The following is a 14,738-nucleotide window of genomic DNA, read 5'->3' as shown; positions in this document are numbered from 1 at the left end:
ATTTTTTAGTGGAAATGCCACTGGTGTTTCACCAGTAGGTAAAATGCTGGCTTTAGGACTAAGAAACACAGAGATAGATGGATAGATATAAATTATATATGTACATAATCTATATAGCATATAAATATGTAATTATACAAAAATTCATGTTAAGTATATATCAATTCCTATATTTATGCTTTATGTTTTATCAAGAATGAGGGTTGAGATGTGTCAAAGGCTTTCAACATTTATGTAGCTATCTCATGTGATTTGACTTCTTAGAACTTTATATGGTATTGTCTATGACAGTTCAAGTAAAATATATATATATTAAAATATCCTTGAAAAAGTATTTACAACTTCCATTTGCCAGGGAAAATATTTCTTAAATATTTGTCTGTTCAACAATCATTTCTTAATTGACATTGATGGTGGAAATGTTCTAATTTGGACATCTTAGACCACAAATTACATAGTTTCCATAGGTTTTTTTTGGTGGTGGTGTTCTATTTGGGTTTATGTTGTTTGTTAAAGAGATGCCCTCAGTAACTTTCGAAATCAGATTCTTTGGCTACCCAAGATAACCATTATTTAGATCATGATTGAGTGGTAATCCCTCAAGAGGCAACACTGAGTTGGTGCCGTAATTCACAATGCCTCATTTCTCAAGAGGTTCACAGCATGAGGAAGCTGATTCATACATTGACAAATGGTATTGTTCTGAAGTATAAACTTACATGGGATTTTAATATTAGTAGAAATGGAACCAATTCTTTTATTAAAGTTAAACGGTGTGAATATAATAGTATTTTCTGAAATGCCAGCAGCCTAAAGGTAAACCTGATTTCACATTCTTAATAAATACAGAGTTGTCAGACAGGGCCTCAGATGTAGAATTTAAAAATAAGTTGCAAAATTCTGAGTTAGGAAAATTTTTAAAGATAATTGAATCCAACTTTTCCATTTTATAGAAACTAAGGTCCAAAAGATGTGTATAGTACACCGAAGGCCACACGAGTAAGCCTGTTTCATTTGATTCAAAATCCAGACTTCTTCCTATTTGCTATAGTAAAGCTGTGCTTTATATTGCAGGCTCTTGTTCACTGTCTGGATACTAATCTCCTAGAAATGAGAGTCCACACCTAAATCTAGACTCCATCCACACTGAGACATGCTAGAGCTTTCTCCCTCTGAAACAAGTGGTGCATGCCAGGCCCAGCTAAGGATCCCAGAAGAGCTTTCTCTTCCTCATTGCTTATTTGTAGCCATTTGCATTTCTGTTATGACTTTACACAATCAAAAAGTGCAAAGTCACCTTTGTTTTTTTTTTTAATAGAAATCTAATTACCACATTTCCCATTCATTGGTAGAGTCAACTGTCCAATAATTAACCTTGACATCTGCTATATAGCCTTTCTTAAATAAAATGTGCAGGGATTATTGTTTAATTAGAGTCTATAATTGAAACAAAGGAAAAATGAGCTAAGATTGCTAGAGTCGGCAAAGCTGTAATATTTCTGTTTGGGCTTTTTTTCCTCAAAACATACCGTTCATTGTCAAAAGACTGTCTAAGAATAGCTTTTGAAAATAAGATCTACATTTCTGAAGTATAGATAGGTCATTTATCAAAAGATAGACAAATGGCACATAAATGCATAAACCAAAAATACAAATCAGGATGACTTTCTTGTGACCAAAAAAAGCCCATTATTATAGATTTGAGCATGGTAATAAATCCACTGTCTCTAACAAAAGAAAACAGACACTGTCCAAGTTCTCATGGGTATACTGTCTCTCACTTAATACCTTTGTTTTTTCACCCTTCATATTCTGATGATTATATTATGATCTGTTATTGTCCCACTGTTTTTTTTTCCCAAGACCCCAATATATTTGTTTTGCCTTTCTTTCATTTAAATTTCCTTGCAAAGATGCTGGTTTCATTCTGCTCACTGCACATACTTCAGAAACCTCATTTTCTTTCTAACAAAGCACTTGGTTCATACTCAAACTTTAAATGCAACCACATATGTGTATATAAGTCAAAGCACTCCCGTTCTTCATGTTTTCCAGAGTTATCAGCTTCTTTTATAACTGCTTAAGCTCTGCTACCAATTTGCATAAGAGTCTTAAAAACTGCCAGCTAATTCCATAAGAATTTATTTTATTTCTTTAAGGGAAGAAAGTAGCAGTCAAAGTTTTTAATGAAATGGAATAAAGGCTCTTGCCCTGACCATTAAGCAATAAGAAGTTTGATTGGCTACTGAAGTTCCAGATTTTACAGTTATCAAGTCACTGTGTGAATTGGTACTCGCTATTTCAGTATTAAAAATAAGGTAAAGTGAAATAAAAAGTCAGCTTATCAAAGCTCCAGGAAGCGAGATAATATGAAAGCTATATTTCAGTAGTTGATAGAAGATATTTATCTATAAGTTTGAATCTTTTAACTCATAGAGCTTGAATACAGTAAGTACTTATCATATTGAGTGATGAGGCAGAAGGACGGCATTAAGGTTTGACTGTTATAACAGATCTGCAATGCTTGAGCAGAGCCTTTGTTGAACATCTGCTTTTAAAAACAACCATCAATGGAGCAAAATATACATTTTCTCAGTCTGGGCTTCATTTTATTCCAGAGCTATAATAACAAAGTCAAGGGGAATGTTGAAATTGTCAGTTACATTAGGACACAATTCGATCATGACAATAAAAGAAGACTTGGGAGACTGAATTTTCTACAAGGACTTAGATTTTTCAACACAAACTATGTAATTTCTTAGCCCTCCATTCTGAAGATGTAGGCAGTGAAATAATCTTGATTTTCTCTGGCACATCTCTCCAAAGCCTAAATCTAAGGATGCTAAGCCCTTTCCTTTCAGCGTCTTCCTACCCTAGACTCTGGAACCAATATAATTCCTATCATGGAAGAACCAAAGCATCTCTACATTAGATCATTATCCTACAATCAAAGTAACAGAGTTCCCTGGTGGCCTAGTGGATAAGGACTCAGAGTTGTCACTGGTGTGACTCATGTTCAACCCCTGGGCTGGGAACTTGCACATGCCATGGGCATAGCCAAAAATAATAACAACCTAAAAGTGACCTTTCTTAGTCATTCATCAGAATATATATAATGTAAATTTGAAGAACAAGGAATTTTTCTGTCTTACTTAACATGTGTATTCAGCCAAATTTTTGCCACATATTGGGTATACTATAAATATGTACTGATAGAGTAAAAATGAAAGACTGAGTAAATAAATGAACTAGTAGTTTTCCTGGTGTCCTAGCTGAGCTCTAAGCACCATACCCTTCTAGTAATTGAATTCAAATTAGTGAATGTTGATATATTGCCTAATATTTCTGAGGTCTTGTCTTGCTCTGCAGTGGTCCTAGGAATAACAGCATCATTCCTGATCTATGGTCCTGTGCTTGAATTCTTCCCCCAAGTGCTTCCTCAGCTCTCCCTTGTGCAAATAAATTTTGATTTTCCTATTGGCCCTTTCAGACTTAACACCACTTAACACACTCTACACATCTACTAGGATACTCACACATGAGAATTTTCCATGCATCCCTAACCTAGATCTTCTCTCTGATTCTATGGTCTAAGATTCTCCTCATAATTTTTTTTTTTTTGTAGTGGAGAAAAAGGGGTACGTGATTATGAACAATTCTGTGCTGGAATATGAGAAAAGCCAACATGTTTTTTTAATTTTTTATTTCTGCTTTTTAGGGCCACACGTGTGGCATATGGAAACTCCCAAGCTAGGGATCAAATCAGAGCTACAGCCGCTGGCCTACACCACGGCCAGAGCAATGTGAGATCCAAGCCAAGTCTGTGACCTACACCACAGCTCACAGCAATGCCAGATCCCCAACCCACCAAGCAAGGCCAGGGATTGAACCCTCATCCTCATAAATCCTAGTCGGGTTTGTTAACTACTGAGCCACAAAGGGAACTCCACATGTTTTTTTTTTTTTTTTAAAGCAATAACTATACCTCATGAATGTTACAAATTAGTAGTTTGGTGTTTATCCTTCTGCTTTTACTATTCTATAAGTATCCTAAAAGGCAGAAAGAAAAATGTTGACCAATTTGTAATTAAGAAAGCTTGACCAAGGGTCAAGGGGTGGATGGTGTAAAAACAGGGTTACTCTCAGATAATCTGTTGCAACCCTATGTTTATTATCTCCAAAAATGCTGACCCTTGGCCACACTTGAATGAAATGTACCTACTACTGATGAATATAGTCCCAGGCTAGGGTCCAAGACAGGCCAGTGCAACTTGGGCCAACTTATTAGCATCGTTTGTAATAAATGCACAGATTGATGGTTTGCACTTGGTTTCTGTGTGTTCTCTTGATTTCTGTTATTGAGCCTTGTCATAGATCCTGGTTTGAGCAACATGGCCAGGGGAGTATAAAAGACATCTCTTCATTTGGAACTCTGATTTCCTTGTGATCAAGAAGACTTGTCTTTTGTGACTGAGAGAGGAACCTGGGAGCTGGCCAGAAAGTCTTATACCTCTCTGACATTTGTACTTTCTGCCTCCTATTATACCATATCCTTCACCTTTATTTAAGCTTAAGTGAATATACCATGGAGAAAATTTAGGTCCTTTTAATTATCCAACCCTATGAAAATTGATGCAGTTGACATAAATCAAAGGCTTTTATTTATTTATTTATGTTGGTGTTACTTCTCTTGGCATATTTATTTGTGATGATGATCTCAGTAGAAGATCATGTTGACCAAGTCTTCGGGTCGAACATGATGTATTGTGATAGAATACATGGCCTGGATATGCCAAACTAATCTGATTTTTTGCTTCTTTGTGGGATAGATTCACAACTACAGATAGTTTCAGCATCTTTGAAAAAGTTAGAAATTTCCTTTGTTAAAAAATTTGGTAAAACCTTTGTCCCCTCATCCATCAAACTACACTTTTATTTTCAAAATATATCTAACTACTCAGCCATAAAAAAGGAATGAAATAATGCCATTTGCAGCAGCATGGATGGATTTAGAGATTATCATACGAAGTGAAGCAAGTCAGACAGAGAAAGGCAAATGTCATATGATATCGCTCATATGTGGAATCTAAAATAAGACACAAAGGAAATTGTCTATGAAACAGAAACAGACTTGCAAACATAGAGAACAAATTTATCGCTACCAGAGTGGAAATGGGGTGAGGGAGGGATAAATTAGGAGATTGGGATTAGCAGATACAAACTAGTAAACATAAAATAGATAAACAACAAGTCCCTACTGTATAGCACAGGGAACAATATTTGATATCCTGTAATAAACTATAATGGAAAAGAATATGAAAAAGAATATGTGTAACTGAATCATTTTGCCGTCCATCTGAAACTAACACAACATTGCAAATCAACTATACTTCAAAAAAAAAAAAAAAAGATCTAGAAAGGTAGAGTCAGAATGGAAAGAGACCAGAAACTTGCATTCTTAGATTTTGCCCCTTAGTAATCACATAGACTTCAAATCCTCTGGACAAACATATTTTATCTGTAAAATAGGGATAACAATTCCAAATTCATAAAACTGTTGAAGGATTAAAAATAAGAGTATTTTGAAAATTTCTAACTCTAGTTAAGAGCTTGAGAAATGGTAGTAAACAGTACTATCTTACTTTGAAATAATCTAAACATAGTCTGACCTTTTGTCCTGCTTCTATCATCTGAACTCAAGACAGAACATGTGAGTCAAAATATACCTGAATTTTGTTCTAGGAGCTAGTGAGAATGTTACTAGCAAATGTCATCCCTTGGAAAAGCTTCTTCCATCCAAACAAATATTGGGCCACATTAGGATAAACATGCCAAAAGCTATAATAAGAAAACACAATAGCTCACATAAAATAAAAGTCTATTTATCCTTTACATGACAGGATGGTTCTGCCATCTTCCACAAGTAACTTCCATCAGTGGCTCCAGGTTGGCTGCTCTGGTGCTGCCATGCGTAATTCACTGAGAAGGGGAAGGAAGTAGGACGTAAAGAGGCCTCCTTTTAAAATCCATGACCTGGATATTGCACACATCACTTCCAATTGCACCCCATCAGCCAGACCATATTCACGTGGCCACACCTTGTTGCAAGGCAGGTGGAAAATGCAGATCCTAGCTGGGTGGACTACATGCCCAATGAAAAGTCTTGCTAGGTTCTATCCATAAAAATAAGAAGAGAAGCAATTGATAATAACCTTTCTATCCTACAATACACATATACATTGGCTGCTAAGAAGAGCTACTTCCCAGGCCTAAATGGATCTCAAGATGCAGCAGTAGATATGATAAAGGAAGGGGACTCCAAATGAGTGTGTTGACATTCCAAGAAGTGTGCAAAGTGATACATAATAGTGGGGGAAGTAAATATTAGAATCTCTGCTTTATTTTAAAAAGAAAAAAGAAATTAAACTTTAATGGTTAACGTGATTTGACACTAAGTCTGAATCATGTGACCTCTTGAGATAAGAGCAGAGGGAATGATAGTGCTTCCACTCATATGTTCAGTGTTTTCACATATATCATTAGATATCACCATTCATGAGTGACTAGTTAAGTGAATTCACATAATTATATAATTCTGGGACTTCCCATGTGGCTCATATAATTATATAATTCTAAGAAGCTAATTTTTACAAAATAAGTCCCTTGAAAAGACTTCTGCAAGGAAGACACAGATTAAAGGTAATACTATTACAGAAAGCACAAATATCACAAAAGCAGTTTTTTATACAACAATATTTGTGTAATTGCCCAGTAGACTTGAAAAATTTTTTATCAAAAATTTTAAATACAATCAAAGGTGTACTTCTTCCTTTGGGATCTGTATATCTTTGTAAAGAATCATAGGTATAAAGGAAGGGGAAAAAAATCATATGTATAAATCCATCAAAACCAAATATCAAAATAAACCAAAATTAGAACCAGTCCTTTTAATCATTGTACCACAAAGTGTTGGCCAGAGTTTTCAAAAATAATAAGGTATATTTACAATACAGAACTCAGTAAAATTGTATACCTAAGAATAAATATTTTAAAATACATTTTTGTGTTCTTAATGTAAAGTATTTTTAAAACAGATTTTACTTTTTTTCTTTCTGTAATTTTGGGTATGTTTTAAATGGACATAAAATTTTGGAAAATAAGGAAACATATATAATTTACCATTAATAGATAAACATTTATGGTCAAGATTTTATGGAAAGGGGGAATGGTTAAAAGAGTATGGAAAAGTTCTAATCCAAAGTTTTTCAAAGTGTGTTCTTCAAAATGCCTCTATGAATTGCCAAATGATCCACAGGTGATTTGGTGATTTCAAAAGAAAAAAACTCTTTTTTTGTTTTTTTCATTTTTGGCTGCCCCACGGCATAAGTAGCTCCTGGGCCAGGGATTAGATTGGAGCCACAGTTATACATTAAACTACAGCTTCAGCAATACCGGATCTCTAACCCACTGTGCTGCACCAGGGATCAAACCCAAGTACCAGTGCTCTCAAGAGGCTGCTTATCCCTTTGCGCCACAGCGGGAACTCCAGAAAAATCATTTTCATTTATATATATTTCACAAAAAATAGATGCAATACTATCTATGAACTCCAAGAGGATTCTTTTAAGTTCTTCCTTGTTGACAAGTTTCTAAAGTTCTTACCAATCATTACAGCATTAAGTAACTGACACCCAACTAATATGTTTTCACATCATCTGGGTGCTTACTAATTACATTTGTACTGTTGGATTTTTATTGTTCCTGTTTCATTTTATCTTTACTAATGTCAAATTGCTAAACCCCAAGAGCAGAGAACATAGTTTAGAGTTGGTTTACTGAAACATAATAGTACTAAAGAAAATATTAATCTAAATATTGTTACTTAGAATAATATAAACATATATAATGAATACAACTATAGAGCATACACAAAATAGGCTGGGGCAATTGTATCTTCATTTATGGTTATTTTTCATAAGCCTTGATATTGAATTTTATTGGATTTGTGATCCAATTCCTTCTGGTCCTCATGGTAGTTTTAATTTTAAAACATCATCGAGGCTTCTTCTTCATTTCCAAACAAAGTACAATGATCTCTTTTGCAAACCAACTGTGTTGTTTTTTTTTTTTTCAGAACAATTACAAAATAATGTTCCTGAGGAAAATATTCAGAGATAGTTATTACTAAAGAGGGAGAAGAAACAAAAATACAGAAGTGTTATACATTAGTGTACACCTTCATGCAAAAATATAGAAATCACAGTGTTGATGAGAAGTCTCGGAAGTTAAGGAAAAATATTGTGCTAAAAAGAAAAGAGAACAGATCTGCCTTAATCAGTTAGACTGCTGTAACAGAAGATACCATAGACTGTATGGCTGAAACAGCAGACATTTATTTCTCACTGACCTGAATCCTGGAGGTCCAAGGTCAGAGCGCCAGCACAGTCAGGTCTTTGGTGAGGGCCCTCTTCCTGGTTTGCAAATGGCAGCTGTCTTCTCATTATATCTTCAAAGGGCAGAGAGAGAAAGAACTGGAGTTCCTTATTCTTCTTCTGAGGACAGGAATCCTATCATGGGGGCTCCACCCTGATGACCTCGTCTAAGCCTAACCACCTCCCAAAGGCCCTATATCCAAATACCATCACATTAGGCATAAAGGTTTCAATATGTGAATTTGAGGTGATAAAAACAAACATGAAGTCTATAACCGACACCACTAGAAAATTCCTTTAATTAAATGAACTTGTTGTATGTCACCTGATATGAAAGGCACAAATTGTAGAATTACAAGTATACATGTATCTTACTGGATATTTCATCTAACATTTGGATGAAAACATCAATGAACAGTGTGAATCAGTTCTTGTAATATGCACAGTAAATAGAAGAAGGGAAAGGGGGCCGTTCCCATTGTGGCTCAGCAGGTTGCAAACCCAACATAGTGTCTATGAGGATGTGGGTTCAATTGCTCACCTGGCTCAGTGGGTTAAAGATTCCACGTTGCTGTGGTTATGGAGTAGGTCTCAGCTGCAGCTCCGATTTGACTCCCAGTCCAGGAGCTTCCATATGCCACAGGTGTGGCCTTAAAAAAAAAAAGAAAAAAAAAAAAAAAAAAAAAAAGAGAGAGAGAGAGAGAAAAGAAAAGAAAGGAAAGTGATGATTTCCTGTAACATTTAACACTAAAAGTTTATAGTATAGGATAAAGGACCTTTTTAGAAATTTTCGTTCCAATTTTTTGAGGCATGACATAGCTAGAAATGGTATGTTGGACACGTGCTTAAGTAGCACTCACTAGCTGTGTAGCAAGAAAGGGTATTATTAAGTAAATACCCTTTCTTGCTACACATCACACACCTTGCTTTGTCAATACAAAAAATAAATAATTTGGGGTTGATTCAGTGTTGCAGGAAATGGCAATAATTGTTAGTATAATCAGACCAAAGCTCTTTTGTTACAGGCAACCAAACCAATTTCTGGCTGATTTAAATAAAAATAAGCTTACTGGAATGGTAACAGGAGCTCAAAGAATTGATGGCAAGGCTAGAGAAATAAGCTTGGGAGTGGGCAGGATTGAAATCAGCCCAAAGGCTAAGGATTAGGAAGTCCAGCAATTGTGGTACATCAGAGCCAGGCTGGGAAAAGCAGGAGCTGGCACAGGAAGCCAACTGTTTAACTTTCTTTTTTCTTCTGCATAAGATTCAAATACTCCATCTTGAACAGTAGAGGTAAGGGCCCCTGAGAAAAGTCCCACCTGATTAGAACTGGTAGATGAAGCATAACCAATATCCAACACACAGAGACTCTGAGAACTTTGTCTTCAGCAAGCTATATAAAGAAACATTCAGCAAGGACAAGAGGCCCTCCTCCACATTAAATGAGGGGGAGGGAGTGGGATGGATTGGGAGCTTGGGGTTAATAGATGCAGACCATTGCCTTGGAATGGATTAGCAATGGGATCCTGCTGTGCAGCACTGGGAACTGTGTCTAATCACTTATGATGGAGCATGATAATGTGAGAAAAAAGAATGTATACATGTATGTGTTAAGTGGGTCACCATGCTGTACAGTAGAGAAAAAAAAATTTGAAAAAAAAATTTTGAGCCAAAAAAAAAGAAAGAAAGAAATGTACCCTATGAGAAGGAAGGGGTCACATTTCAAATAAGAGAGTTCAGTTATGTAAAAGAGATCATTTCTATTATTTCAAGCTATTTCCTCAATTGACATATTTTAGGGACACACCTAGTACTTTTGAAAGAGTTGAACCTCCCACATCAAGACCAAAATATTGCTATGGTTAAAAACCAGATACCAGGGCTTCTTAAAAAAACCAAACTGTGATACAAATGGCTTATCTCCAAGACTTTATAACAGTTGATTTCCTTCACATCTACAGACAGAAATTGATGGCATATTTTATATGTTATAAGGGATTTTTATTATCATGAGTATGTTCTGAAACACAACAGAGTTAAATGAAACTCCAGAATGAATTCAGAGGGCTACTGGCCTCTTTTTCTCAAAATGAAACCTCTCTGGCTCTTCCAGTTTCTGTGTGTAATCTGCTTATCACTTTTCTCTGATGGGGGACTAAAGGTCATCTTCAGTATGAAAACTCTGTATCGCTAGATGTATATTTGGTCTGAACATGCAGAACTATTGGCCAATTTGACAAATCTCTGCAAGGTGGGATTTTCTAGGTAAAGAGAAAGAAAAGAGAGCAGAACTTGACCAGTAACTTAAACTATCAATCACCACATTGAACCAGATGTTTTTATTCTGGGGAAAGTTAAAGCAATGTAATCTCACGGACATTAAACGACTATAAATTTAGATATTCTGTATTATATGCTTAATTTTCCAACATTCAATATTTTGATTTAATTTGACTTTGTCTAACTTATGAAACGATGATGAGATTTACCGTCTCACGTTAAATGCTTCCTAAAACTACAAGGTGCCGCAATTTGAGAAATACCCAATCAAGGCTGTTCAACTGTATCTGAAACCCTTGAACAAATTAATCTTTGCCCAAAATTCAAATCAGGAGAAACAATGGACAGCACTTAACATGGATTGTGAGCATGAACACATTTAAAAACAATTATAAGCTAAATTGAAGAATGTAAGCTTTCCAAGCTCTCTTTTTGGAAATCTACCCTAGAAAATAAAGTGATAAAAATAGATAAGCAACAAGGGTTTACTGTATAGCACATGGAATTATACACAGGATCTTGTAATCATCTATAATGGAATATAATCTGAAAAAGAAAAGAAAGTGACCAATTGAGTAACTGGCCAGATAATAGGTAGTCGTTATAAATATGAGTTATCATGATTATTTGTCTACTATAAGGAGAGGTAGTGTGGTAGAGTAGAAAGTGTACAGAGTCTAGAGACAGAAGTTGCTTGAGTCTTGATTTTTTTTCTGGCAAGTGAATGTTTTCTGCTGAATGAGCGATTGTCCTTAATGTCTCTAAATCTCACTAATCCATTTGCAAAATGGAAAACGTAATAATACCCTTATGATACCACACAAAAAGCAAATAAGGTAGCACCATGTACATGGTAATCTAAAAATATTGCTGACTTTTCCGCATAATTTCTTAAGTCTTCACTCTACTTAGCCTAAAGAAATAAGATTAAAAATACATTTTAATCTCCTGAAAAAGATTAACCTTTTATCTTACCCTCCAGGGTTAAAAGTAAGGGAGATAACCATCATCAGAAGTGATAATGTCAAGTAGATGTAATGCATCATTCTTATAATATTTCGAGTGTCAAAAATAATCTCTTTTTGGCACCCAATCCTAACATCGGCCAGAAATAGTAATGTCAAAACGACCATTGCACTTTTTATCATAGTGCATGCTGTATTTTTAATATTGCCTTCATTTCAAATTCTTATCAAATTATTATGAATTACCTCCAACAGCATTTAGATTTGCATGAACAGGAGTAAATACATTCCCCCACTATGTGATTAAAGGCAAAATATGAAAATTTGAGACCTTTAACGGTACATAACAAAGTTCTTTTCCGACTTTGAAAATATTACCCATGTTGAATGAAGTAAAATACACTTGTCTAAAACCAATAGCCCTTCTAGACTTTTTGTCCTTTCATCAGTGCAGATCTTAATTGAAAAGACTAATATAAATATACATAATGACTGGACAAGAGTACGTATTAAGAAAAATGATTTATGAATGTCACAATGAGGTTCAATAACAAAAGAATAGCAACCTACAGTATAATTTCTCCCTGATCAATAAATGTACCTCAGGTTATTGAATATTCACATCAAAATCCTACACCTGATGACTTCATGAACCAGCTTCCAAATTCAGCCCCCAAGTCAATCCCCCAAACATCTAATATTTATAGGTCCCGGGCCATCATCTCATACCTTCCATTTGTCCTTATGGCCAGCTAGATGTTTACCTGCAACATACCATTAGAGGCAGAAAAGCAAATTAGCACCCAGAATATCTCCCTTTCTTCTTTTTACTAATAAACTCCACTGCATTTCTGCTTGACATGTGACCACCGAAATAACAGCTACATTTCCAGCCTTCTTGAAGCAAGGCATGTGTGGTGACAGTACTGGCTGATGAGACAGGGTAGAAATGATGCATGCAACACCTGTGTCATCTCTTAGAGTCATCACAACTTGCCTCTACTGCTCCTTTGCCCTTTCTCATTTCCTCAGAAAGTGGAGATAACTGGGACAAGGTAGGGAGTCCCTTGAAAAAGTTCCTGCTTTCCTATTAGCAGTGGACCACTCACCACTGCACTCTCACATTGGAAAGTAATAAACTTCTCTCTTGATTGAGTTAGTGTATTTTGGGGTCTCTGAGTTGTAGCAGCATGGCTGGTGTCCTAACTAATAACCCACCAGATCATCAGCTGCACAGGATGAAATAAATGGGTCTCAAATGTCCACAGAAAGAATAAATTTCTTAAAAGTTATATAATTAGACAATGAAATATTATACGACAGGGATAAATCAAGGACTAAAACTAGAAGCAGAAATAATATTCTTTTAACTTTAAGGTGAAGTCTTACATCTGATATTAGGCTTGACATTTTTCTTTAAAAATGTGAAAGAAATTACTTGTTGTGGGAATCAACTGTATTCTGGAATTGTGTGCACATGTGTTACCTATAAGTACTTCCCTGTCCATCTTGAAATCACTAGGAGATTTTTTTCCCTTATAATTCTATACCTGAAAGGGGAGGATATAGTTGTTCTCAACCTGTATTTGCTGATTTTTTTCTGGCGTGCCCATGGCATGTGGGAGTTCTTGGGCCAGGAACGGAACCTGAGCCACAGTATTGACAATGCCAAATCTTTAACCATTAGGCTACCAGGGAACTCCTTGATGATTTTTTTTAAATCAAGCCAAATCAACTCTGTGTGTATCATTAATAGGAGATCTTCTAAAAACTGGAATTACCCAAAAGTTTACACTCCTAAGAATTAACCAAGTATCCAGGAACTCAAAGGTTAGTCTCAAAATGGAGAATTGTTTTCTACAACTGTTAAAATTGTATCTAAAACACTAAAGACCCGACATCTACTTATACAAACATACATACATATATTCCTTATCTCTTGTCTGCTAAGAAGACCTAAAATCTATCACATGTATCAGTGAGCAATCTTGAGTCAGGTTCTTGCTTTCTAAATGCCATTCTTTACTTCAATGAACCAGAAATCCTTCAAAGAAATGGCTCATTTCAGGGACCCTTCAGGAAAAGAACAGGATGAGCCTGGAGCATTTTGCTGTACCAAAAAGTACAAAAGTATTGAAATAACCATGGGGATTTGGCTAAAGGTCACTTGAACCAACTTGAAAGGACCTCACTGGCCAAATCTGGGACAAACTGAACAACAAACTAATAGTAATAATGGACCATAACTCAATGAAAAAAGCAATAGTCTATGAGTTCATTCCTATGTAAATTAATAATTAGATAAATGGGAAAGAGGAAAATCTTTTATAGGATAATAACAACTGATACAAAAAAGAATGATGGAGTAGAAAAATAATCAGTGGATGCTAAAACTAGGAAGTAAAAGCTTGGTGAGGAATGTTATTTTTATATAGTTACATAGTACTTTCCTATGAATTACTTGTTACAAAAATAAATATAGTCAAGTTTACAGCACAATAACCTAATATTATCAGTACTGGAATAGATATCACGTGCCTCTGAATATGATGGTCTAAGAAATAGACAGCATTTCTTCAGTTGCTTTCTTACCAAAAAATACCTAACAAAAAAGATCTAAAATTAGGAAAAAATGGAAAACTCAGATTTTCATGCTAAAAATAATAACTAAATTAAATGTCATTCTATAATGTACTCTTCAAACTGTCAAAGTCAAGAAAAACAAAGACAGAATTGGTTCTAGATGGATTGAAATTAAATCCATCATAAGAATGATCATGCTCCTAGATTTTATCTTGGAGTAAGGGGAAAACAAAACTATAAATTACACTGATGGGATAACCAACAAAATTTGAATAGGCAATATATTAGATCATTGATATGCAGCAATATTAAATTTTTGGATTTTGACAATAAGGATAAAGAAAATGTTCTTTTTCTTAAGAAATACACATAGAATCATTATGGTATAAAGAAGTACAATGCCTCAATTTACTCTCAAATGATTCAGGGAAAAAGTTTACACACACATGAAAAAAAGCATGAAAGAGGGGGAGGGAGA

At 35.1% G+C, this 14,738-nt stretch overlaps 1 protein-coding gene across 3 annotated transcripts in view; it reads right to left on the bottom strand.

Moving 5' to 3' along the window:
- The window catches only part of LOC146400939 (uncharacterized), a 278,242-nt gene that overhangs the window by 108,603 nt on the left and 154,901 nt on the right, over positions 1 to 14,738 (bottom strand). For 2 of the 3 annotated variants that reach the window (XR_014812879.1, XM_084972833.1), the window contains exon 3: positions 8,408 to 8,506. The exons of the other annotated variant lie outside the window; for it this stretch is intronic. Coding sequence is in view for 1 of the 2 variants with exons in the window: in XM_084972833.1 (XP_084828959.1) it covers positions 8,446 to 8,506 (61 nt within the window). In the remaining variant the exon portion in view is untranslated. The remainder of the gene's footprint in view (positions 1 to 8,407; positions 8,507 to 14,738) is intronic. 3 annotated transcript variants of the gene reach the window in all.

Source organism: Sus scrofa, chromosome 8 (genome assembly GCF_054392235.1).
Source record: "Sus scrofa isolate SSC_HxYL_T2T_F1_AM1 chromosome 8, Sscrofa_HxYL_maternal_Yorkshire_Landrace_v2.0, whole genome shotgun sequence".
Classification (NCBI taxonomy): Eukaryota; Metazoa; Chordata; class Mammalia; order Artiodactyla; family Suidae; genus Sus; species Sus scrofa.
This window is presented reverse-complemented; position numbering and strand designations above follow the sequence as displayed.